Raw genomic sequence first — 27596 nt, 5'->3', positions numbered from 1 at the left:
TAAGATACTTAATAGTTAATTCATATTTAAGAATCATGGAATTTGCAGGGAAATGGATGGCACTAGAGCAGATTATGCTTAGTGAAGCTAGCCAATCCCTAAAAAACAAATACCAAGGGCTGGGGATGTGGCTCAAGCGGTAGCGTGCTCGCCTGGCATGTGTGCGGCCCGGGTTTGATCCTGAGCACCACATACAAACAAAGATGTTGTGTCTGCCAAAAGCTAAAAAAAATAAAATAAATATTAAAATTCTAAAAAAAATAAAAAAATAAAAAAATTACCATGGAAGTATTTACTGTGGTCTAAGATACAAAAGATAATTAAAAAAAAAAATACCAAATGTCTTCTTTGATATAATGAGAGCAACTAAGAACAGAGTAGGGAGGAAGAGCAGGAAGAAAAGATTAACATTAAACAGAGACATGAGGTGGGAGGGAAAGGGAGAGAAAAGGGAAATTGCATGAAAATGGAGGGAGACCCCCATTGTTATACAAAATTACATATAAGAGGTTGTGAGGGGAATGGGAAAATAAACAAGGAGAGAAATGAATTACAGTAGATGGGGTAGAGAGAGAAGATGGGAGGGAAGAGGTGGGGGGATAGTAGAGGATAGGAAAGGTAGCAGAATACAACAGTTACTAATATGGCATTATGTAAAAATGTGGATGTATAACCGATGTGATTCTGCAATCTGTATTTGGGGTAAATATGGGAGTTCATAACCCACTTGAATCTAATGTATGAAATATGATATGTCAAGAGCTTTGTAATGTTTTGAACAACCAATAAAAAAAATTCATATTTAAGAATAAAGCTAGACAGCTGCTGCATGGCCAGAAGAGCCAGCCACTATGATGGATATTACTCCAGGTACTAATGTTCAGGTAGCTCAGTTTCCCAGAGTCTCCCCATTTTTACTGCAGGAGAATTGCCTAACTTTAGTCCATTCTGCCTGGGAGGTAGGGATTCTGTCTGCTTATGACTTTGACCCACAGGTAGGTAGAATTTATTGTCCTTCAAATGTACTCCTCAGTTTTCTTGCATACATGTTTTCCTCATTCTCCTTAGGACTAGCCAAAGTCTCATCTCATAGGGTCATCCCAGCCCTACTATAACTGTTTCTGAAATTTCTTATTCATATCACTGATATACATGCTCATTTTGGGAAGAAACCATATATTAATAATCTTGGAGTTTAGGGGAAAACCTTGTACATAGAAGATACTCATATTTTTTCTTGTGTGAGTTAAATACTGCTTTGCAGTTGTTCCTAACTCTGAGTGACTGTTTACAAGTAATTGTCTCACCCTCCCCAAAACAGCCCTAGAATTTATCACCTCACTCCTTGGGAGCATCTGACCTCCTAGAGGCTGGGCTCTGTCTTAAGTTTCTCCATGGAATTTTTACTATTTCACATAGTATTTTGCAACTAAGAAGACACTTAAAAAGATAGAGGGAAGTGGGCAGCAATTTGAGGTGATGTGTTGGCCCCACATCCCTGAAAAGGCAGTCCACTGTGCAGGAGAAGGACCTTTCTTAGTGCGTGCTACCTTCTCTGCCTTCAGGGCTCTCATAGGATATCTCGGATATCTCCGCAAGGTTTAAAGTCTGACTCTTCTCTTCTCTGCCTCCTCATTGCCCTGTCACCTCTTCCTTGTCCCACCTCCTCTTTGCTTAGGGTCCTGCCAGGTATTGTGGGCTGTACCAACACCTTACATGTAGGATCATATCTCTTAACCCCAGTGCCTCCATAAGATGAGTTGAGTTGAGTGGATGTTCATTATCAGAGCTGTGGAGGTGTCTGCTATAGCAAGCCCAGCCAGAACACAGGTCACCATTGTTTGTGTGTAATACTGGCAACTGAACTAATAGCCTCATGAATGGTAGGCAAGCACTCTACCACTGAGTTCCCTGGCCTAGCTCTTAAGTTTTATGTGCACTCATTGCAAGGAGTGTGTATAAGTCTGGTATTTTGGTCTGCTGAGGAAAGAAAACTGGACATTAAGAAAGCTAGAATTTAGTTTTATGTGGGTATCAGCTCACTTTGCAATGTGGACACTTTCCTCAACATTTTCCCCTCCTGGTTCAGTGTGCTGACAACTTCTCAACCTGCATTCCAAAACATGTTAACCAATGAAAGTTAAGGATGGGAACATCAGCAAACTAGCCATTAGACTCTGAAAGTGAGACATACAAGGTTGCAGAATGAATACATAAAGTTACAAAGTTAATTTAAGTGCCTGTTAAGTAAAAAGCAAACTGGATAAGAAAAATTTCAACTGTGCTTTAAGAGCTAGGAGAAGAATTTGTAGAGAAAACTAAAGACTTAGGAGAAATCAAGCTGCACATGTCAGTGCCACCAAAAATGGAACTGTTAAGACCCCAAATTCAACAAAGAATTAGAGACTCCAATGACAGAGTGTATTTTGGGAATTTGGGTGTAGAAGGGGAAAAGTATCAAGTTGAATATGATAAGCTTTTCTATGACATGTTTCTCAAATCAGAACCTGAACACTAAAAACAGAATTTAAAGGTGATTTAGAAGAACAGACATATAAGAGATTGCAAGCCTACATAAACTATAAACTTGGTGTGGATCCCTTAAGAAGCAGCACAGGAATGGAGTGGCTTGTCCAAGAAAAATGCTACTTATATCAGAATTGAAAATATTAAGAGGCAGACAGCAGAATTAAGGACCAAAAAAGAGAATTCTGGTGCTTAGGTAGAAAATGGCCAAAGAATACAGGTGTGGTGGTTGGCTGATATTCAGGCTATAGTCAGATCCCTGGAAACTGAAAAAGTTAGCTAAACTATTGGACCAAATTCTTGGAAAGAAAGCTGCAAATGGGTGGGGGTGGAACTCAGTGGTTGAATATTTGCCTACTGGACTAGAAGCCCAACTGGGGGGGCTGGCAGCCACTATAATCAAGCAACAAAGTATCTCTTAATCAGTAAATAATATAAAATTGAACAAGAAAGAAATACACTGACCAATAAATAACTTAAATATTCAAAATAGGTGACTAAACATAATAGATAAAACTAAAGGTAGGTCACGCATGGTGGTGCATACCTGTAATTCCAGCAATTTGGGAGGCTGAGGCAGGAAGATCCCAAGTTTGAGGCCAGTCTGAGAAACTTAGTGAGGTCCTCAGCCACTTAATGAGATTATGTCTCAAAATGAAAATGGCTATGGGCTGGGGCTGTAGCTCAGTGGTGGAGTGCTTGCCTCGCATGTGTGAGGCCCTGGGTTCCATCCTTGGCACCACATAAAATAAATAAATAAAAAAGATATTTTAAAAAAAGAAAAGAAAGAAAAAGAAAAGGGCTGGGGTTGTAGCTTAGTGGTAAAGTGCCCCAAGAATTTAAAACAAATAAAAGTGAAGCAGCAAGCTCTAGGAGTGAGCTGAGAAAGGAATAAGACTTGGGTGAACATAACTGAGTCACTTGAATGTCAGCCACTGAGCACCAGGTGCTCTTGATAGGAAAGGAGCACAGCACAGTGGCATGTGTCTATAGTCTAGCTTTTTTTGGAGGGGGGGGGGAGATGACATCAGGATTGCTTGAGCCCCAGAAGTGGAGGCCAGCCTGGGGAAAATAGCAAGACCATGTCTCTGAAAGAAAAAATGGTTACAAATTAATATATAAAAAATACAAGCTGCCAGGGAATGAGGTTATAAAAAATTAATATACAACAAAATGAAAAGCTGGAGTTCAAGAACAAGGTAGCAGATCTAGAGAAAATGAAAAGTGCAACTGGAAGTCTGGAAGCCCTCTGAAAAGGATCTGTGTGAGGAGAAAGAAATCTGCTCCATACATGGCAAGAGAGTCGGCCAGAAGGGTCTTCATGGTATTAGGCTGAAATGTCGACAACCTGTGAACACCAAAAATGCAGAGAAAGGAAAAATGAAAATTCTGACCTGAAACAACAAAGGAGTAGTTTGCAGATGCAAGATCTCCCTTGCACAGTCAGAGTGGATTTGACGAATTCAAACCAAATGCTAAAGGGAACAGTGAAAAGCTGAAATAGGAATGCCAAAATTTAAGAAGCTGAGCCGAAAAAGTGCAGCAATGAGTTGAAAAGATAGTGGAAGAGGAAAAGAAAGAATAGACATGGTGGTTGAAGAAAAGCATAGGCATCCAGTTGAGCGGGAAGGAAACTGCAGTGGACTACAGTTGCCTAAAGACAGGGAATCCCTTCACAAACAAGCTGAAGAAATTGAAGGAGAAGGCAGAAGTTTTAGAGGCCTGTAGAGAAGAATTTGAGGGGCTGGGGATGTGGCTCAAGCGGTAGTGCGCTCGCCTTGTATGCGTGCGACCCGGGTTCGATCCTCGGCACCACATACCAACAAAGATGTTGTGTCCGCCGAGAACTAAAAAATAAATATTAAAAAATTCTCTCTCTCTCTCTCTCTCTCTCTCTCTCTCTCTCTCTCTCTCTCTCTCTCTCTCTCTCTCACTCTCTCTTTAAAAAAAAAAAAAATTTGAAACAAATTCTGCCATTCAAAGAACATGGAAGGTAAGACTGCAAGGCAATCTGGACCTTGTGCCTCAGTGGAGGTTCCAAAAGGGAAGAAAGACCTCTTGATACAATTAGAGGACATCAGCAGATTCTGTCCAGAGGAAGAAAGAGAATGTGAATAATGTCTTCCAGTCATCAGTATCTTCCAATATCACCCTGGGCAAGATGTGACAGGGGCCTTTGGTGTAACTTCTGCAAGCACTTTAAAAATGAACACAGTTAGGATTTCTGTGGTCTTTGGAGGTGGTAGTAACATCAAAGTTTTCCCATTTCCAGGTTCAGTGGATCAGAATTCAGACAATAATGAGAATCCTTCTATGGATCCTTTACCCACCAAACAAGATTTCTTCAGAAACCATCTTGCCTTTGCAAATGACTTGAATAAGAAATAGCTGTGTAAAATATAAAATTGTATTGTCAAATGATGAGATAAAAAGCTCATGTATATCTGTGTAAGATAATATATATTATTATATACTAAATAAGCACATATTTAATTTATATAAACTGAATAAACATAAGATAGCAGAGAGATATAGATTAGTCCAAGATTAGGACCTAGAATTTTGAACATCTCAATGTATGGGAAAAGGAATACTTTTTATATCATTACAGAAAAGCACAATAAATTTGAAGGAAAGTAAATGTAAGAAGAATAAAAACAAAAAGAATATGAAAGACTTCAAAAAAGACTAAAGGCTATACAGAGAAGCCATAATGAATTTTGTAGTCGAATTTTGTTCTCTTACATGCTCTTGGTGTCAGTCCTGTTAGCTTTCAGTCACTGGGCATGGAACTTCCTTTCCTCCTCATAGATTTGAGGAACAGTATCAGAGGATAGACCTCTGCTTGGCAGGAGATTAGAACTAGAAGAGGAAGTGCTAGAGGAATCAACTCTCCTGAGGAAAACTGTTCCTAAAGAAAGGCAGATCAAATAGATGAAATGAGAGATGCAGGAAAACTTGAATTTTTGTTTTGTTTAAATATTTTTGGGGGGACTGGGGTTGTGGTTCAGCAGTAGAGTGGCTCGCTTATGTGTGAGGCATTGAGTTCGATCCTCAACACCACATATAAATAAATAAAAAATTAAGGTACAACAACAAGAAAAAAATATTTTTTAAAAAAATTTTTAATTGTAGTTGGACACAATACCTTTTTTTATTTATTTATTTTGTATGTGGTTCTGAGGATTGAACCCAGTGCGTTGCACATGCTAGGTGAGCGCTATACCAATGAGCCCACAACCCTAGTCCAGAAAAACTTGAAGTTTACTGTGTGACATTGAGATGCTTTCTTACTGCTTGCAAAACACTTAAATATGCCTCAAGAAATGTGCCAGCTGCATGTTATGTGTTGAGATTTTAGGATTGTACTAATACCAAGTGGAGCATTAACAACTTCTGAGCTATTTAGAATACTCATTGCCAATCCTTTGAGAATGTAAAAAAATAATAATAATAAAAGGAACTAATGGGGGCGGTTACTGAATGACTGAATTGCAATGAGTGGGACTAACCCATGTGATTGTAATTTTAGGTGCCTGTGGCATTTGATGATGTCTCCATCTACTTCTCCACTCCAGAGTGGGAAAAGTTGGAAGAATGGCAAAAGGAGCTTTACAAGAATATCATGAAGGGAAACTACGAATCTCTTATCTCCATGGGTGAGGCTGAGTTGGCACCTTCTGAATGAGGTGACAGCAGCCCCAGAGAGGGCGGAGACAGACTCTTTTCCTTTACTGTCCTCATTTTCATTGTGTCTTTACTGCAGAGTTTTAGCTTAGTTTCCAAGCTAAAAAGGCCAATTCACACTTGCTAAGTAGGAAATCATAATCCCTCCTTTTGCCAAATCCTAGGGAAGAATGACATTCGGGGCTGTGAGTCTTGTGAACTGGGGGTTTCCCTGGGTGTCCTTCACATTTAAAGGAGCTTAACCACTCTCCCTTGAGGCCTGCTGTCATTCTCATCCCCATGAAAGGAGCAGTGGGCAGAGCTCCCCTGGCACGTTTGCTTTCCCTCATAGTACATCTGCTTGTACCTGCTTTCTTGAGTAGTTATCATCTATTGTTGGAATTGAATTGATGTAGAGAAGCCATATTCAATCTAAAAGAAATTCCTGGGGACCTTAAAGATTGTACTCAGCCTTAATGGCTGTTGGTTGTCATACTTCATTTAGCTCTGTCATACCTGCTCTCCCTTTTTCCTCTCGTAGATTATGCCATGAACCAACCTGATGTCTTATCTCAGATTCAACCAGAAGGAGAACATAATACAGAGAACCAGACAGCACCAGAGGCAAGTGAAATTCCTGCAGACCCCAGTGAAGGTAAGTGGGAGTAGAGATTATCCACTCTTCATCTCCCTTTCCTGGTCAGAACTAAGTAAGCAGGATTTCAGGGCTTCCTGAGCCATTCATTGGTAAATCAACTAGACTTTGAATGGGTATTTCTATCTTGGTAAATATAGAAGAGCTTGGAGATCACCTTGTATATTGCCATCACTGATCATTACCACACATCTAAGGGTCCTTGATGAAAGTACTAAATCCTAGTTATTTATTAAAATAAACATGCTTACATGACAAGGAATCATGCTGGTGTGGAGTGCAGAGGCTCTGGGAAGGTGTGCCTGAGAGGTACAGAGGCCTAGCAGTCCATATAGTCCCTCCAGAGTACCCTTAACCAGTGGACCCCTAATTTCACCTGCCTGGAGAGCTAGCAGAGAAAGCTGTGGTCCTGTTGTACCATCTCATGTCCTACCTTGGCTGTCAGAAAATCCTCATACATCTTTTTTCTTTGCTGAGTAGAAGTTACTCACAGAAAGTTTACCCTCCAGATACCTTTATCAGATGAACTTTGATCACTATCCCCTACACTGGCATTTTTTAAAATATCTTTTTATTTTGAAAATTTTCAAACAGAAAAATTGAAGCAATTTTATAGTAAACACTAGCTATCCAGCACAAGATTCTACCACTAACAGTTTCTCAGCCTTCTTAATTCACATATATCTATCTCTGTACCCCTCTATCTGGCCATTCATCCATCAACCTGTTCTGTTTTTGACATATGTAAAATCAGTACAGACATCAGTACATTTTCTTCTAAATAGTTTAGCATCAATATTATTAACCTAGGATTCAATATTTTTTTTTCCTTTTGAGGTAAATTTTACAAAATGTTCAAATCTTAAGTGTATCTTCTCTGGGTTTTGAGCAATACATACATCTGCTATACATATTTTTTAAGAATGTGTGGATGATTGCATATAGGTATTGAAGTAGGTTTAATCTGATTAATCTGTATCATGATAAAGAATATGTCTAAAATAACATCACCAGATGGGTGATTTGATTATAGAAAGATTCATTATCCGATGTATCTCTTTAGTCCATATTGTTAAGTGCCTGATGGTTCTCAGCTAGATTAAGTGTATCATTTTATTTTGGGGGGATGGGTGAAAAAGATACAAGTAATTTGGTTTGATAATGATGTTTCAAAGTTTCATTTAGCTGTTATCTTGTGAATTTATTTTAAAAGCCTTGGTTTTTAAGACTCCGTTTCTGGGTAGTCAACCTGCATACCTTAATACATTTTTTATTGAAAATGAACAATGTGTTTGATTTATTTAACACTCTGATTTTATTCTTTATAGTTTTAGCTTCCATTCAAACTAGATATTTATCCAAACTCGAGAATAGGACTCATGTGACTTAGGCCAATTAATATGTTACATTAAAAAAAAAAAAAAAAAAACACCACCTCACAGAACTGGACATTTAGTAGTACTCATAGCTAAGATTTGTTATGGCAAAAGGACACAAAGCAACAAAGGGAAAAGGTACTGAGGAAAGGAGAGACAAGCCTCCCTAAGCCTCTCCCAGGGACTTTGAAGAACACACTTACTTTACCCCACGATGAATTACAGCAACACATACAGAGTGTTGTCAACCAGAGCATCTCACCAGATACTCAGTACCAGGATCTTCAGTTAGAGGCTGTCACACAGACACCCTCTGCCCATACCCAAATTCCAGACTCCCAGTAGAAAAGTAGGCAGCCAGTATAAGCCACACTGCTTGACAAATAGTTTAGGCAGAATGAGTTACTTTTAGCATTTAGGGAAAGTTTTATATCAGTGTAGAGAATGGTTTGCTAGTCAGGGATGGGCCCTGCAAGCAGGCCCTTCTAAGTCTGAGGCCTATTTTGAATCTTCTCCTTTCACTGAAGAATAGTATTTAACCACTGTCTAGTCACAGTCATTAAAAGACTGTTCCACACAAATATTAAGTGGAGGGTACTAACGTTAGGTTACTTTTGTGACAGGATTTAAAAAATATCTTTTTGGAGGCAGGAGGATGTCAAGTTCAAAGCCAACATCAGCAACTTATGAGGCCTTAAGCAACTTAGTGAAACCCTGTCTCAATATAAAAAATAAAAAGGACTGGGAATGTGGCTCAGTGGTAAAGTACCCTGGGTTCAAACCCCAGTACCAAAAAGGGGTAAAGAAATTAGAAGCCATGGACTCAGGCCAAGATTCTAGAATGACCCAAAATTAACTCAATTCTAAAACTTACAGTCCCAGGGAGATGTTTTTGACCATCAAAGTTCATTGCTGTTATCCTATCTTTATCTCTGGTTACTTCAATTCAGTAAAATCAATTTATTTTTTAATTTTTATTTTATTCATTTTAGTTGTTGATGAACCTTTATTTTTAATTTATATGTGGTGCTGAGAGTCAAACCCAGTGCCTCACACATTCAAGGCAAGCACTCTACCACTGATCCACAACCCCAGCCCCTAAAGTCATTTTTCTTAAAGAAAATCAATGATTAAGTCATATCCTAATTTATAATAATCCTGTATTTTTGCTTCAAGACTACATTAGCTTAATTTATTTGTGAATAAGAATCATCAAAATATAGAGATTTTAACTTATTGCACAAATATTTAGCACATTCACCTGGCTAGGTTATAGACCTACACCTGTTTTACGAAGTTGGTTTTTTTTTTGTTGTTTTTTTTTTTTAAAGAGAGAGTGAGAGAGGAGAGAGAGAGAGAATTTTTAATATTTATTTTTTAGTTCTCGGCGGACACAACATCCTTGTTGGTATGTGGTGCTGAGGATCGAACCCGGGCCGCACGCATGCCAGGCGAGCGCGCTACCGCTGAGCCACATCCCCAGCCCCTGGTTTTTTTTTTTTTAAGTGTCTGTACTTTTAACCAATAGTTGTTACCCATCTCAAGTATTTTTATAACTTTCTTAGAAGCCAGATCTCAACACGTTTTATCTTAGCTACTTTTCTAGACCTTTGCACAATCCCAGAACCTCGAGTTTCTAGCCCCCTTTCAGAAAGCATGGTATATATAAGTTTAAAACACACACAAAAAAATTAACTCAACCAGATTCACACTTAAAATAGCATTGAATCAATATAGACATTAAATTTGTATTTACTGTGATTAGCCTTTTTATTTTTAACCACTCTCAAACATAAAATCTCAGCATTTATCTAGTTTTTCTCACTTGATTGGTATCCAGTTTTTCTCTATTCTCTTGCTTTCCCCGTGGCCTGCTACTTGCATGGTCCAATGACATGGCTTTCCTTTTGTGTATTCAGCATTGGGCCTGTGAGGAATATGCTTGTAGTGTCACTGTGCTGACCTGACCAGTGTCTGTCATGCTGTCTCAGAGCAGGTGTCTGCACCAGGCCATCCTGGCTCCAGGCTCTCCAATTCTCTTTCACTTTCTCAAGGCCCTCCTTATATACTCGCACTGCTCTTCCTAGATTGGGGTTGACACTGCAGTGTTCTGTGTGTTCTGTGATAAGAGTGCTGAGAAACAGTAATCTGATAAAATACATGTTTTGATCCAGCTAGTTAAATGGCCAGAGGAACTTTTAGACATTTGGCGTCATTCAGAAAGAAGGGAGCTGCACGTGGTAATGTGGGCCTCTAGTCCCTGCTACTTGGGAAGCTGAGGTGGGAAGATCACTTGAGCTCAGGAGTTTGAGACCAGCCTGGACAACATAGACCCCATCTCAAAAAAGGGAGGGAAAAAAAAAAAGGGAAAAAGAAATTTAGGGGCTAGGGTTATAGCTCAGTGGTAGAGTGCTTGCCTACCATATGTGAGGCAGTGGGTTCAATCCTCAGCATCACATAAGAATAAAATGAAGATATTGTGTTCCCTTAAAATAAAAAATAAATATTAAAAAGAAAGAAAAGAAATTTAGCTTCTTGGTATGTCCCAAGTCCAGGGAAGACATTTAGCAAGGAGATTCTAGCAGTGCCAGCCACTTAAATTTCTAGAGAACGGGCTTGTTGTTTAGCTGTTCATAGATTTTATGGTTGGCTTCTAACTAATATTGTAGGGAAAAGACTGGAAAGAATCCAAATGCTTATCGGTCAGGGATTCTTGAATAAACAATGGTGCAGCTACGTAGTACGACTATAAAAAGGAGTGAGAAAGGTCTTACCACTATAGAGAGATCTCCAAAATATATTATGAAGTGAAAAATCCAAGGTGTAGTTTATATATTTTATGTGGCATGCCATACTGGGTCAGAGAGGGAAGGTATGAATGTATACATTTTTGCTTATATATTCACAAAGAAATGATGGAACATTAAAACAAAAACAAACCAGAATGACTTTCTCTGTATAGAGATGGAACCATAGAGATAGAACCTAGACTTCTCTAAATACACCTTATTTTATAGCTTTGATTTTAGAGTGCTGTAAATATTTTTTAAAATTTTGAAAATCAAATACATAATAAGATATCCAAACCTAATGGTATGTTAGGTGACATGAACACACAGATTTATTTCAAGTGACTTTAAAATTTAATGTTTTAACTGTATGTCCATAGAAAGACACATCCCAAAGACTAAAAGAACCACAAAACAACAACTTTGCATTCATATTTTATTAGTATATTGGTATCATTTTGGCATATATTTAGATGAAGCAAAGACCACGTTAATGTCATTAGAAATTAAGCTTTTTCAGGGTAAGAGAGGAAAAATACTAGTATAAAACAAAAGGATTTAATTTAAACCCAGTAATCTTACATATGAATCAAAAATATTAATATGGACTCATAACACTTTTCTTTCTCTAAGAAGTATATTTTTATAACTTTGTCCATTGAAAAGATCTAGAAACAATGATACCTGATATTATGGTTTGGATGTACGATATCCCCCAAAGCTCACATGTAAGACAATTCAAGAAGGTTCAGGGAAGCCAGGTGTGGTGGTGCACACGTGTAATCCCAGCAGCTTGGGAGACTGAGGCAGGAAGATCACGAGTTCAAAACCAGCCTCAGCAAAAAGCGAGGCACTAAGCAAGTCAGTGAGACCCTGTCTCTAAATAAAATACAAAATAGGGCTGGAATATGGCTCAATGGCTGAGTGTTCCTGAGTTCAATCCCTGGAACCCCCCACCTCCCCAAAAAAAAGAAGGTTCAGGTAAGAAATGAATGGGTTATGAAAGCCTTAACCCAATTAGTGAATCAATCACCTGATGGGATTAATTGTATGATGGCTGAAGGCGGGTAGGGTGTACCTTTGGGGTACATATTTGTATTTGGCATGTGGAGGTCTCTCTGCTTCATAATAATCATGTGAGCTGTTTCCTTCTACCACACTCTTCTACCATGATGTTCAGCCTCACTGTGAGCCCTGAGGAATGGAGTCTGCTGTCTATGGATTGAGATCTCTGAAACTGTGAGCCCCTAAATAAATTTTTCCTCCCCTAAAATTGTTCTGGTCAGAACTTTTAATTATAGCATCAAAAACCTGACTAAAACACTTGATTTGTAATTAGCAGCCTTATCTTAAGTCCCATTTCTCAGAGTGATCATTGATTTTTGAGCCTGGGACAAGAAATGTATTTATTTACTACAGGGATGCAAGGTTGGTTTAACATAAGGAAATCAATAGACAAAATTCATCACGTCAATAGACTTAAAGACAAGAATCATATGATTATCTCAATAGATACAGAAAAAGCATTTGACAAAATTCATCATCCATTCATGTTCAAAATACTAGGAAAACTAGGGATAGTCGAAATGTACCTCAACATTTTATAAGCTATATATGTTAAACCCAAGGCCAACATCATTTTAAATGGAGAAAACTTGAAAGCATTCCCTCTAAAAACTGGAACAAAACAAGAATGCACTCTTTTACTCTTTCGGTGGTGCTGGGGATTGAACCCAGAGCCTTATGCATGCAAGGCAAGTACTCTACCAACTAAGCTATATCCCTAGCTCAGGCTGCCCTCTTTCACTATTTCTATTCAACCTAGTCCCGGAAACCCACATAAATTAGAAGAAAGAAATTAAAGGGATACAATAAGAAAAGAACTCAAACAATACACATAAATCAATTGCATTCCTATACATCAGTGATGAATTGGCTGAAAGACAAAGTAGGAAAATTATCCCATTCATAACAGCCTCAAAAAAATTGGAAATAAATCTAACAAAAGAGGTGAAAGACCTCTACAATGAAAACTACAGCACACTAACGAAAGAAATTGAAGAAGTGGTAAGATCTGCTATGTTCTTAGATAGGCAGAATTAATATTGTCAAAATGGCCATTTTAGCACTACCAAAAGTGCTATATAGATTTGATGCAACTCCTATTAAGATTCTGATAATATTCTTCATAGAAATATAAAAAACAGTCATGAAATTCAAGTGGAGAAATAAGAGGCCCAGAATAGTCAAAGCTGTCCTCAGCAAGAAAAGTGAAGCAGGAGGCTTCACAATACCAGATCTTAAATTATATTATGGAGCTATAGTAACAAAAATGGCATGGTATTAGAACCAAAACAGAAATGAAAACCAATGGTACAGAATAGAAGATACAGAGACAAACCCACATAAATATAGTTATCTCATACTAGACAAAGGTACCATAAACATAGGTTGGAAAAAAGATAGCCTCTTCAACAAATGAGGCTGGGGAAACTATAAATCTGTATGTAACAAAATGAAATTAGACCCCTGCTTTCACCCTGCACAAAACTCACTAGAAAAAAAAAAATAGGCCTAAATCTTCATCACGTCAGCTTAAGAACTGACTTCTAACAAGAGTCCTAAAGCACAAGAAGTAAAATCAAGAATCAATAAATGGGATGGTATCAAACTAAAATGTTTCTTCACAGCAAAGGAAATAATCAAGAATGTGAAGAGAATGCCTATAGAATAGGAGAAAATCTTTGCCACCTGCACCTCAGAGCATTAATCTCCAGGATATATAAAGAACTCAACACACACACATACACACACACACACACACAAAAAAAACCAACCCCAAAAACCCAATCAATAAATGAGCAAAGGAATTGAACATGCACTTCACAGATGAAGAAATATGAATAGTTAAAAAATATATGAAAAAATGTTCAATATCACTAGCAATTAGAGAATGCAAATTCTCTAATACCCTGAGATTCCATCTCACTCCAGTCAGAATGGCAATTATCAAGAATATAAGTAACAATAAATCTTGGTGAGGATATGGAGGAAAAGGTACACTTATAAATTGCTGGTGGAACTGCAAAATGGTGCAACCACTCTGGAAAGCAGTCTGGAGATTTCTCAGAAAACTCTGAATGGAACCACCATTTTACCTAGTTATTCCACTCCTTGGCTTATACCCAAAGGACTTAAAATCGGCATACTATAGTGATACAGACACATCAATGTTTATAGCAGCTCAATTCACAATGGAACCAAGCTAGGTATCAATAGATGAATGGATAAAGAAAATGTGGTATATATACACAATGGAATATTATTAGCCATAAAGAACTATGAAATTGTGGCATTTGCTGGTAAATAGATGGAACTGGAGGTTCTTGTGCTAAGTTAAGTAAGCCAATCCCCAAAATCAAAGGCCAAATGTTCTCTCTGATGTGCAGATGCTAATACACAGTGGGGAGCAGCGGGGTAGAAGTTCATTAGATTAGACAAAGGGGAATGAAGGGAAAGGAGGGAGGGAGGATGGGAATAGGAAAGACAGTAGAATGAATCAGACATAACTTTCCTACGTTCATATATGAATACATGACCAGTGTAACACCACATCATGTACAACCACAAAAATGGGAAGTTATACTCAATGTACAATATGTCAAAATAGATTCTACTGTTGTATGTAAGTAAAAAAGAACAAAAACCCCAGGGCTGGGGTTGTGGCTCAGTGGCAGAGTGCTTGTGAGGCACTGGGTTCTATTCTCAGCACCACATAAAAATAAACAAAATAAAGATATTGTGTGCATCTATGACTAAAAAATAAAAGATTTTTTTAAAAAAAGAACAAAAATATTTAAAAGAAAAAGAAATGTACTTACTAGCTGAGCCTGCTATAGTTTGTCATGCCAGAAATGAGGGAAATCAAGCATCTGCGGTCATGTGAGAAGCACATCAGGCCTATTCCATTGGCCAAAGAAGAGAAAATTTAAGTCTTAAAAAGAATAATGACTACAGTAGATTGATGCTAATCAAATATATAACATTCTATTAATTTGTAATGATCAACAATAATATAAAGTCAAATCCGCTTGAATGGCATTTGGAGGTTTCTAGAGCACTAACTCATTATTTGAGAAAATTGTGAAAGAGAAACAGGTAAGCCTTAATGAAGCCATGTTTTTGATGGCTGAAGTGTTTCTTAGGAGCTCCTCTTCCTCACACCCACTGCCCCTTTTTCTTTACGTCTATGTGTTTGTATAAGGTCTGGGTGGGAACAAAGATAAAGCTGCACTGTGTGAGACATACAGCCATGCCTGCAGCCCACGTAGTAAGTGGGAAGGCAGCCTGCCGCCTGTGTGCAAACCTGCACTCCCGGCTTTCCACATAATGGACAGTGTTTGGCCCTGGCTATACCCACTGCTTCTTTTTGATCTCGGCACATATTAGATTCCAGCCATCTCCAGCTGACTTAAAAGCCCTGGGCAAAAGAATGAGTGCTGTTCATTTGCTAGAAATAAAACCATACCCTGCCTACAAGGCTTTTTTGAGAAATAACTGTAGAGAGCTTGAGTTTACTCTCTGGGTCTTGCCAGCTTGCCAGCTTGTCCTTTTAGGCCAAAAAAGGCCACCCAGATCCAGGTTGGAATAGCAAGCATCTGCACTTCAGAGGCAATGCTGTTTTCATTCTAAAAGAATCCCAAGACCTGAAGGACCAGGGCTCAGGACCCAATGGTCTGTATCATTTAATAAGCAAAGATAATATGATCTCTGAGGAAAAGTCCAGAATTGGAAATCTGAAAGTATATATATATATATTTTTTTTTGAAAGTATATTTTTGAGGAGTCAAATTCTGTGTTTAAACCAATTTGATTTTGTAATTCTGGAAGTATATTTCTCTTTTAATTAACGTTTAAAAAGCCATTTTGGTCAGCCTCATTCTTTGCTTATTTTCTTTTTGTGTGCAAATCTTTGATAATATGGCACCTCACTATAAATACTTCCTTACTGGGAATTTAGTTAATCTATAGGCCCTTCTACTTAAAAGGAGAAAATATTGCCTGCTCTGCTGTTTCACAAACTGTGAGAGAAAAGTGAAAATATGTTGAGTATAAGAGTGTTACCAGGGGGCTGGGGATGTGGTTCAAGGGGTAGCGCGCTCGCCTGGCATGCGTGCGGCCCAGGTTCGATCCTCAGCACCACATACAGACAAAGATGTTGTGTCCGCCGAGAACTAAAAAATAAATATTAAAAAATCCTCTCACTCTCTCTTTAAAAAAAAAAAAAAAAAAAGAGTGTTACCAGGGCTGGGGCTGCAATTCAGTGGTAGAGTGCTTGCCTACTGTGTGTGAGGTACTAGGTTTGATCCTCAGCATCACATAAAAATAAATAAATAAAATAAAGGTATTGTGTCCATCTACAAGTAAAATAAATAACTAAATAGATAGATAAATAAGAATGCTACTGGGCTAGGGTTGTGGTTCAGTGGTAGAGTACTTGTGAGGCCCTGGGTTCAATCCTTAGCACCACATAAAAATAAATAAATAAAAAGATTGAATCCAACTAAAACTAAAAATAAATATTAAAGAATGCTACTGAAATTAAAAGTACTGTTTTTTCTAGATTATTTCAGAATATCGTCTCCAAAATAAAGATTGTAATTTGTTTTTTAATAGGCTCACTGAAAACAAGAAAATCAAGCAGAGAATATTATATAAAAATACATCAATTTGAATTCATTTTGAAATAATTCTCTAGAGTTTTATGCATTTTCTTATAAGCTGCCTATCTTGTTACAGTTAGTTAGAAATAAAATTTAGGCAAAATGCAGTGTTCTACAAACCAATGTGATTAATTTTGTCTTCTGATTCAAGTCCCTGAAGTTCATTCTCTTTTCCCTCACAAATAGAGCCTGGTCTTTCAACATCAGATATTCTGTCTTGGATTAAACAAGAGGAAGAGCCTCAGGTTGGGGCCCCACAGGAGTCCAAGGAGAGTGATATCTACAAAGGCACCCATGCAGGTGAGTAACAGCCTAGACAGATGCTCCTGTCCAAATCCAGTTTATGCTAGGAGTGACCAGAGAAGTTGCAGCGGGAATGGGGTTTTAAAGGCAAAGTAGTTGGAGAAAAAAAGACCTGGTCGAATTAAGCCATAAAAGGCACTTCGATGAATTGCAAGTGAGAAAACACACTCAAGTGAAAGACAAATTGGAATGGTTAGAGCTGGGGGTGGAGCTCAGTGGTAAAATATGTTCTTAGCATGCACATGTCCTTGGGCTTAATCCCAAACACTACAATAAAAAACAAATTGGAATTATCAAAGGAAGAAAAACAAGTGCATTCAGATGGACCATGAAGATGGGAAAAGACAAAAAACATTTGAAGAAAATCATGTAAAAAGTATAAAACAAAAATAGGGAGTGGGGTGGGGAGACAGGTGATAGAGACAGAAATGTTGTTGAGATGCAAGTGGGAATGTTAATCACCTCATTCAATGAAAGGAAAAGCGATGATGGGAGAAGAAATAGAAATGGCTTCCTTTTAAGATATTTAGCACCATCTGTATTTTGCCAGTGGAATTATGAAAGAGAATCTCAAGGTCAGAAGTGATCCAACTGTTTATATAACTAAATGCACTCTTTTAAAAATATCTTCCAAGCCCTGTATTCCTTTAGATTCAGTAAAGTACAAATGAAAAATAAGACAGTTTCTGTCCTTCAAGAAACTGACCCTGGGAACACATATGTTGTTATGTGGCAAGGGCTATATAAGCATAACAGAAATAAGAATATTTCTGATATTTAAATAAGGTATAAAGAAGGACATGAAGCCAGAAGTGGGCCTAGAAGGGTGATTGGTTTGAGATGGCTGGATATAATTTGGTAAGATGGGGAAAGGAGGGAGGTACTCTACAGAAGGGAGAACAGATGCAGAAGTAAAATGCTTACCCTATTTTCAAGGAAAGTGGAACAGAGAAGAATAAGAATAGATAAATAGGTGATTTTAGGTTTTGTCCCAACAGGCAATAAAGTTCTTGAGCAGAGGTGAAACATACAGTAATGTGGAGAAGACTGATGCCAAGAGTATTCCTTTTTCAACAGGGAGCATCAAAGAGTATAGCCTTAATTCTGATTTGCCACAGGGACTGCTACACCTTGATTAATATCACAGCAGCCCTCTGCTGTGTTGTTTATCTTAGCAGCTCAGAGCTGAGAGCAAACCTGTTGGAGCTGGGTAGGAACTTGTGAGGGTTGCGGGTGAGACAGCTCCAGAGGGGCGTAACTCTTGAGTCCTTTCTTTCAGATGAAGAGCTCGTCATCAAAGCTGAGGGCCTTGCTAGAGCCTCCTTGTGCCCTGAAGTTCCTGTTGCGTTCTCTGCTCCAGCACCACCAGCAGCAAAGGATGCTTTTTCAGATGTGGCTTTCAAACACCAGCAGTCCACTCCCATGACACCTTTTGGACGTGCAGCCACTGACTTGCCTGAAGCCTCAGAGGGACAAGTGACTTTTACTCAATTGGGTACCTACCCTCTCCCACCTCCAGTTGGGGAGCAGCTGTTCTCGTGCCATCACTGTGGCAAGAGTCTAAACCAGGACATGTTGCTGACTCACCAATGTGGCCACACTAGCGAGCATCCCTTACCCTGTGCCCAGTGCCCCAAGCACTTTGCCCCGCAGACTGACCTTGGCAGCACCTCCCAGGACCATGCCAGTGAGCCACCCCCAACCTGCCCACATTGCGCCCGGACTTTCACTCACCCCTCAAGACTCACCTACCACCTTCGGGTCCATAACAGCACTGAGCGCCCTTTCCCCTGTCCGGATTGCCCCAAGCGCTTTGCTGACCAGGCGCGACTCACGAGTCATAGGCGGGCTCACGCCAGTGAGAGGCCCTTCCGCTGCACGCAGTGTGGCAGGAGCTTCAGCCTGAAGATCAGCCTCCTGCTGCATCAGCGTGGGCACGCACAGGAGCGCCCATTCTCCTGCCCTCAGTGTGGCATCGACTTCAATGGCCACTCGGCCCTGATCCGCCACCAGATGATCCACACGGGCGAGCGGCCATACCCCTGCACTGACTGCAGCAAGAGCTTCATGCGCAAGGAGCATCTGCTCAACCACCGGCGGCTGCACACGGGTGAGCGGCCCTTCCAGTGTGCGCACTGCGGCAAGAGCTTCATCCGCAAGCATCACCTCATGAAGCACCAGCGCATCCACACCGGCGAGAGGCCCTACCCCTGTGCCCTCTGTGGCAGGAGCTTCCGCTACAAGCAGACGCTCAAGGACCACCTGCGTTCGGGCCACAATGGAGGCTGTGTGGGCGAAAGCGACCCTGCCACACGGCCCCCCGACCCACCGGGTCCACTCCTAGCTGGCCTGGAAACCTCTGGCCTGGGTGTTAGCACGGAAGGTCTAGAGACCAATCAGTGGTATGGGGAAGGGAGTGGAGGGGGTGGGTTGTAAATCTGGTTTAGCTACGCTCACGACAGGACAGAAAGTCTATGTGAAGCTCCCAAGCCCTCCACCACTCGCAGTAATTACTATCTGACGCATAAGAGATTTGGTGTCCTCTATACTCCACTGGAGACATGCTTATGTTTTGGAACTTTACAAAAGTACAATACCACATTTTAAAATACAGAAAGACCTGGAAAGGAGCCCCACAGCCCCTTCTTTTCAAAGGTACCACAAAAACAGAAGTAAAAAATATTACAGAGAGGTTGGGAATGGGAAGCAAGAGTCAACCTCAGGTTATCCTGTTCCAGGAAAGCAAAATGAGAACGGACTGCGTCTAGGTAGAGATAAGTGCATGGAAAGAGCCCCCAAGCATGAAGCAGGTCATCAGGCATGAGAATGTGCCAGGCCTTTCATTAATTCCTCTAGGTGAGGTAACTTTGGAAGAATGGGCTTTAGCCACTGTTTATATTGCTGCCTCCTGGACACCAGCCGGGCTCTGTTCACACAGCTGCGCAGCCGCCTGTCCCTGAAACAGGAGGACTGAGACTGCCTCCCTAGCTTTCCCACCTTGTCTTTTAATACATTCTGTCAATACCTGCGAACAAAAACCCGACTTAAATAGCTTATTTAGGAGAACAGTTCTTAACTTTTGCTGGCTTGGTTGGAAGCATTCAAGCTGTTGCATTGGTATTTAAACTGTCAGAAATCTTTGCCAAGGTCCTGGTTAGAAAATTGGAAGCAGAGTTCTCAGCCCAGCTTTAAAAGCTAGAGATCCCAAGAAGTAGCTGGTGTAACAATCATAGAACTGCTTGAACTGCTTAAAACCTGTGCCTGAAACACAATTTTAGAGTGTTTTATGTCACATTCTCCCTTATCTTTTCCAAGCCAGTAAGCTGGCTTTTCATTTCTGGTATCTGCTTGTCTTGATGATGATCAGCAGCAAAGATCACAGCACTTTCCTGAAACATTAAGGAGTTTCAGAAAGTGCTGCTGAGCTTTTGTTTCCTCTAGCCAGTCACAGTGTTGTTATGTGGCATTCTCATTCTCCCATTCAGCAGGGAGGCTGTCTGGTCCCCCCCACCTGCCCTACTCCATTGGCACCTCCTAGGTCACTTAGAGCTGAACACCACATGCAGACAAGGATGACCTGTCTTGCCTGTTACGCTTTTAGGTAACTCAGCTACCATGATTTTTTCCTTGGGGTCACTGTTACCTGGGCAGATCTGAACCTAGTTCTGCTCCTCAGTGTCTTTGCAACTAGTTAAAAGCCCTTTTTTCTTTATAGCTCTCAAATTTCAACTGCAAATTGAGACTGGTAAAAGTGGGAAAGTTAGCCTCTAGAAATAAAAAAAAAAAAAAACTGTGATACATTCCTTCTCCTGCCCAAATCCTGTTTCTGACTTTGGCCTCTGTCCAGATGAAGCTAAATATGACAGCAAAATCAAAGCAAAGGTTCTTGCAGAAACTTGACTGAAATTGATTTGATTTATTGTTTTGCTCATGCTTAGAGCCTGAGGTAGAAGAGAGAATGCAAAAGCCCTATGTCTTGGGCAGAAAAGTTGTTTATTCCCATACCCTCTTGTTTCCTCTGATTCTTCTCTGATGCCTGGAACAAGGTCTGGGAATATTTTGACAGGACACTTTCTTGATAAGTGATAAGGAAGGGACATGTTTTCTCCTTATCACTGAATCCACTTTTACTCTGCCTCGTTCTGTGTAGCCCTGCTAGGAGAGGATGTTAGTCCAGCTGGCTGTGCTCCTGGGAAGTCTCTGTCTGAAAAGGCTGCTCTTCAGGATAGTCACATTTATAAAACACTGTTTTGTGATATTCACAATACCAGGGACTATGGGAGACATAAGAAATGTGTGTGAGACCTGGGCTGCTGTCTTGTCTTTCAGTCTATAGACAATGAAAAAAATCCAAGGAAATAGAACAAGACGAATGATGGGCAGAACCCTGGTATGTTGGGATCAAGAGCTTTCTAACCACAATCTCTGGCCCACACCAGGAAAACTTGGAGGAGTTCTGGGAATCCCCAAATCAGGGTTCTACCTTCGTTGATGCACTAAGAACTTGAGTGTGAGATTCAGTTCTGGTTTGCACCTTGATTCCCCCAGTTAAAAGGGAAAAGAGTCAAGGCACCATCTTTAGGAGGTGAGCTCTCTTTGGAATGGATTCAAGCATCTGCCAGAGTATGCTGGAGGAGGGATTCCTACATTAGATGTGATGTGGGACCAGATAACATCTAAAATTCATTTGACTGAAAAGATTCACTGAGAATACAACTAATAACAAGAGAGACCTGTGCATTAAAATGCGGCAGATAGATACCACAGCCCTTTCTGCTAAGAACTGTAGCCAACAGGGACCTAATTTTGGCAAAAAGTGAACATAATCCAAATGCCACTGGAGCAAGAGTCATAAAGCTTTATGAAAGGGAATGTGCAGGCCATCCCAGAAAGACAAGCATGTGGAAACCTAATCCTCAGCCTTGACACAAGGCAGGGAGTTCAACTATTGTGGGTTCGGTTCTGTTCCCTTCATCAGGCCCCATCAGGTAGAACTCCAGGCCCCCTCTAAAGGGTTTTTCTGCTAATGATTCAGAAATGGATCAGTGGGAAAGATGAGATAGAGTTCAATGAAGTTTTCAGCATGTGGAGGAGAAATTCATGTTCCATCAAGTGTTCCTGAGAGAAACCATGCTGAGAGAAGCACCTGAGGCCTGGGGACACAATAGGGAAGAGGAAACCCCAGAACTGTGCTCCTCGCCTGTCCTTCTAACTGGCACAGAAGCACCCTCTCCTCTGGAGTGGATCCAGATGTTGACTAACCAATCACTCTGCTTACTACGTTTCCATGGTTACCATTGGATGTGCCCGTAGTGCAGCCTCAAATGTGAGAATAAATGGAAGTTGGTTGATTGTCTAGAAAGTGAAAGGTGACTCTGAGCCTCTTCTGCTGGACACCTGGTACTGAAGACACCTTAGGTGGACTCTGGCTAGATGCATGTTCTACACAATTCCCCCACCACAATTCCACCACTGGTGGGGATCCCTGCTGAGCTTCTCTCAGCCAAACCCTGTGGCTTGCTAGGCATTAACATGCACAGTCCCCAAAAAATCTTGTTGATAAAGGGTCTGAGTCCCTTTTTTTCTTTCAAATAGGATGGAAGTCCTAAATTTCTGCTCATATTTCCTCTGAGGCAAGGGTAGGACCCCCCCCCCAGGTCTTGGCTTCTGCAACATCAAAATGCCCCTTCAGCAGCTGTCTGAGGGTTGTAAGTAGCTAGTCTTCTCAAAAGGTTGTTATAGACAAGACCTCTGATGTTAGCAGATAGGTTTTTTCCCTGTGGTTTTGAGGGACACTTCTGGCCCTGTTGCATTAATTCTGGTTCCCTATCTGTAGCAAAGGAGAATTTCTCACATGTCTGTGAGAGGCTGTTGTGTGTTTTGGTAAGTTTCAGGGTCCTACAGGCAAAAGATACTTGAGTTACGTCAGGTTGGTGTGATGATGGGGTGGGACCAGGAGAGCAGAGGGCCTTGATGTAAGGTTGCACAGTGTGGGTTAGAGCAGTGCCAAAGGCAAGAACTCTGGTCAGATCTAGATTCAGGTCCTGCTAAGTAATAGGTCTGTTATTTAACCATCTTGAACCTTAGTTTCACTATCAGTAAAGTAGGGATTTGAGACCTATTCTCAGAGGTGTTAGGGTATGCATGGAAACCCATGTGAAGTATTTAGCACAGAGCCTGTGACACAAGGAGGTCACAGAGCCAGGTTGAATTGGAGGTGCAAGTGTCAAAAACTGAGCTGCCCTGCAGGGCACAGGGTGGCTGGGAGTTCAGCCTTTTGCCTAAGATCATCTTTTGCTTCTATTTAGGCTGGCCTATTTTTTCCTGTATCTCCCAGCTCTAATAAGTTTCTGTGTGCCATGACCTCATGAGGCTGATTCTCTTTGATATTTCCTAGATTCTTTAATAAGGAGTCTGTCCAGCTCCTCCTCTTATGTGAGGACCCAGAAGTTTCCAGCCAACCCTTGTGGTTACGAGCTTATCCTGGTTCAGTTGGCTGAGTCAGTAGTGGAAATCCTACAGCTCCTGCACCAAGACCTGTGGGCTGGTGGATTCACTTGGGAATGGGCAGTGACTGTATGGCATTTCTAGTACTAGAGAATCTATCCTTAGGCCAGAGCATATTGTCACTTGCATAAAGGAACTGGAAGGTGCTGCTTGTCTTGTAAAATAAATGTCATTAGGAGTCAAGGGAGGGTGTTACTCATCCCTTTCTGGCCCTGCTCCAGTTTCTTTTTAAATGAATAACTGGCCACAATCACACAAATGACTCTAGTCAGCTTGGTCAAATAAATCACCTCTTCCAAAAATATCACCTCTAAGACTAACTACCCGTCAAAGCAAAATGATGCAGCCAAACCAGAGAAGCCATAAAAGCATCGTGCAGCAAATCTCCCCAAGATAGCCAGGTTTCATTTCAAATAAAATGTCCGATAAAACCTTGCTGAACTATGTGGCTTTGTCTTTATTAGTAAAGCCATTATTTGCTTTAAAATCTTGAGACTGGCCCAAAAATTAAGCTACCCAAGGGCTAAGGTAGAACACTTGCTTAGCATGTGTGAGGCCTGGTGCCATCTCCAGTACTATAAAGCAAAACAAAACTACCCCAAACACAGACTATGTCTCATTTTGTTTCCCTCATGGTGTTGGGCATCAGGATACTCAGTAATTTTATTGTGGGAAGACCACAAGAGTGGTTAAAAACTGGATTTTTGTCCCAGCATAACATTCTGTACTTGATGTGGGGCAAACTAATTTATGAAGATCTTTGTTTTCCCAGTTCTAATGTGAAGATTGAAGAAGATGGTAAAATATGGTCCCTTCTGAATCTAAAATAATATAACTTAAGATTTTTACTTCTGGGTTCTCTTTTCTGTTTTTACTCCAGATTCTATTAGTGATTGTTTTTAACACAGCAGAATAAACACTTGCATTTATTACAGAATAAAGAGTACAATCCTAATTATAAAAAAAGGGTTAAACAATTTGAAATTATGGATGCAAATGATACTACGTAGGTAAATCGGTTCTTGGCCTTGAGTTTATAATTTTTTAAAATAGTGTTATAAAGACAATAACTGCTAACCAACCTTAGTGAGTAAACAACAAGATAAAAACTATGAATAAGAATAATTAAACAAATCATATTTATGTAATTAGATATTAAGTAATAATTTGGGATTTTCATTTCCCCAGATGATCTTTTGGGCCAAGACAAGGACTAGTGCTGTTGCACTAGTTAGTTCCTGACTGCACCTGAGAATGACTCAGGGTTCAAAAGAAGACATTTGTGTCAGGGCCTACCCTGGCATGGCTTCATTGTCTGTGATGGAGCCTGTGTGTTTCTGAGTTCCCCTAAGTGATTCTAATGTGCCTGTGAGATGGAAAAGATCCTAGGAAGAGAAAGCCAGGCATTGGTCAGTGAGCCTTACTAGAGCAGTGAGCTATGGATCAGAGATGAATAAAGGTCTTGGAATCCTCAGTGGGAAGCTGTAACTCGACAGTGGGGGCAGGACTTATGGAAATAGTATTTTTAAAAGTTCTGACTTCTCTCCGTAGTTAGGCAAGCTAGAGGCAGTGGGGAAAGCAGTATTCATTTCTGGTGCACCTTCTGTGTGCCATGTCCAAAGACCACACGCTGGCAGGACTGGGCAGGATGTGCACAGATGAGAGGGATGCCAGCACCCGTGCTGCAGACTTTCCTAACCTCCTGAGGCCTGCACCTTCTTGTAAGAGGAGTTTGCAGAAAAACAAGAGACTTTGGTGACATTATTACCAACTTGAATTAACAATCATACCTTACTTTTGCATTTGGAAACACTGGTACATTTTGTCATGAGCACTAGACTCTATTTTGGATGAATCTTGACCATTTTAGTAATTAAACAAGCACTTAAAAGTTGGAGGGTTGCCTTTGAAAGGACACACTGCGATTACATATAGCATATCTTCTGCATAAAGGATTCCTAAGCCTTGGGTGCTCACTGAGATAGAACAGTTTCAATGATTGGACATTACTTCTGTAGTATCACAAAGTCATTAAGAACCAAAGAGAAGCATGTAATCCCAGTGACTCTGGAGGCTGGGCCAGGACAATCAAAAACTCAAGGCCCACCTCAGCAACTGAGTGGGAACTTGTCTCAAAATTAAAAGGGCTGGAGATGTAGCTTGGTGATAAGCTGGTGCCCCTCGGTTCAGTGCCCACTACCAAAACAAAACTAAGAGAAGCCAATGAAGGTCAATTGTCCATAGGGTCAAACTTGGAAAGGAGATGAAATGCTTAAGTGAAGCAGCCTAAGAATAAACTCAAGAAGGGAAAAAGTATATCCCCAAACTTTGCATAGGCTTAAAGCAAACATTTTTGGAAGAGAGATGGGTGTTTGAGTTAAAATGTTGGCAAAAGGTGGGTCTGTAAAAAGGATGCTGAAAACGCTTTGGCAAGAGCAAATTGCCCTTAAAACTTTTGTAAAGTTACTCAAAACATTTGGCTGTGGCCCCACATCAACCCTCCTTTCAGTACAGTGGTCTTGGAGCTCTGTCACTTTACTCTGAGCACCCGTCCCCTCAGAATGCTCTGCCTCTAGAGGTGAGGAGGTCAATGACATTGTAGCCTAAAGCATTGACCTCCCACGGAGGTGGGTCTAACTAGGCACAGTGTCTTTATTTATTCATTTTTATTTTTTAATATTTATTTTCTAGTTACAGGTGAACGTAATATCTTTGTTATTTTCATATGGTGCTGAGGATGGAACCCAGTGCCTCACGCATGCTAGGTGAGTGCCCTGCCTCTGAGCCACAACCCCAGCCCTGTCTTTTATTTTTTTAGATCTTGTTTTTTAGTTGCAGTTGGACACATACCTTTATTATATTTATTTTTGTGCACTACGTAGGGTGCCTTACATGTCCAGGCAAGTGCTCTACCACTGAACTACACTCAAGCCCATAGGCACAGTGTGAAGTGAAAGTGAAGATGGGAACCTGTGAACAGGGACATGCCAGTGGGAAGGGAGCCCGAGGCTCTGAGGCTGTCCTCATCTTCCTTTCCCATGGGCCACCTTGGTAGTTCTTGACCTGCTTGTTAAATGAGAGGTGGGTGAAACTAAGTCAAAAGCACAGATCTGGTTATCTTCTTCCCTTAGCCAAGAGTGAGTCCAGAAGTTTCCCTCAAATAAATCTCGGGAGTTGTTGAAAGAACACAGCACCAGAAATCTTTAGAAAATGGTAGATAAATAAATGTTCCAGTTTTACAAATCCCCTCTCTTTTGGCCTCTCTGGCATCCATTAGTTGAGCATCTACTACTTCAAATGCCCTATCCATTGCAGTAGCTATAGAATTTCCAGGTGGAGAGAAGGAAGGCATCAAGGCCGACCTGACAGGTCAAGGGGCCAGGCCTGGGGCCTTCCAAGAAATCTGTTGTAACCATGATACTTGACATTTTCCTCAAGGAAAACTCAAGGACATCTCCAAGGGCAGGATGGGTTTCCACCATCAGATGTCTCAGCCCCATTAGCCCTTTGTCACTGCAGTACCAATAGTAGGTCCATGACCTGTGTAGCTTTAGTAGCTCCCTCCTTGTGACCTTTGTTTTTTCCTTTAGGGAAGTACTCCTTAAACACCCCAAATGTCTACCCTTCTGCTTGTATCCATTATGGGTTTTTATGGTCTGTTGTTTCTAGGCTCAGTGGTTATAAAATAATGCCACCAACTGAAGCCTGTGCACTTAATTCTGTTGAAGTTGTGTAGCTTTGTTCATATACAACAGTGAACTGTATCTCTAGCTCTGAGCAGCCACTCTGGTCACAAGTGGTGAAGATGTGGATGGCCAGGTGAAAATCCAACCTCTGCAAAGGAGAAAGTGTATAAATGCACCATCTTTTGTATAAAAAGAGTTGTAGCTATAACTTATTTAAAAGGAAGGGAAGTAATCTTAACAATTTTATCCTAAAAAGATACTTGCATGCTTGGGACTCACCTAGTCCTCCATTTCCTATCTCTAGGAAAGAGGGGAGATAGTTGATGCTCTGTGGGTCAGAATGTGTGCTCTGAGGTGTGGCTTGC

The 27596-nt window shown here is 40.5% G+C and overlaps 1 protein-coding gene across 1 annotated transcript in view; it reads left to right on the top strand.

Annotated features, from left to right (window-relative positions):
* The window catches only part of Znf398 (zinc finger protein 398), a 36218-nt gene extending 11833 nt beyond the window's left edge, over positions 1-24385 (top strand). Inside the window, exons 3-6 of the mRNA XM_026411170.2 lie at positions 6059-6185; positions 6734-6847; positions 16922-17035; positions 18318-24385. Of these exons, the coding sequence (XP_026266955.1) occupies positions 6059-6185; positions 6734-6847; positions 16922-17035; positions 18318-19474 (1512 nt within the window). The 3' untranslated portion in view covers positions 19475-24385. The remainder of the gene's footprint in view (positions 1-6058; positions 6186-6733; positions 6848-16921; positions 17036-18317) is intronic.
* The last annotated feature ends 3211 nt before the right edge of the window (positions 24386-27596 follow it).

This window comes from Urocitellus parryii, chromosome 3 (genome assembly GCF_045843805.1).
Source record: "Urocitellus parryii isolate mUroPar1 chromosome 3, mUroPar1.hap1, whole genome shotgun sequence".
Lineage (NCBI taxonomy): Eukaryota > Metazoa > Chordata > Mammalia > Rodentia > Sciuridae > Urocitellus > Urocitellus parryii.
This window is presented reverse-complemented; position numbering and strand designations above follow the sequence as displayed.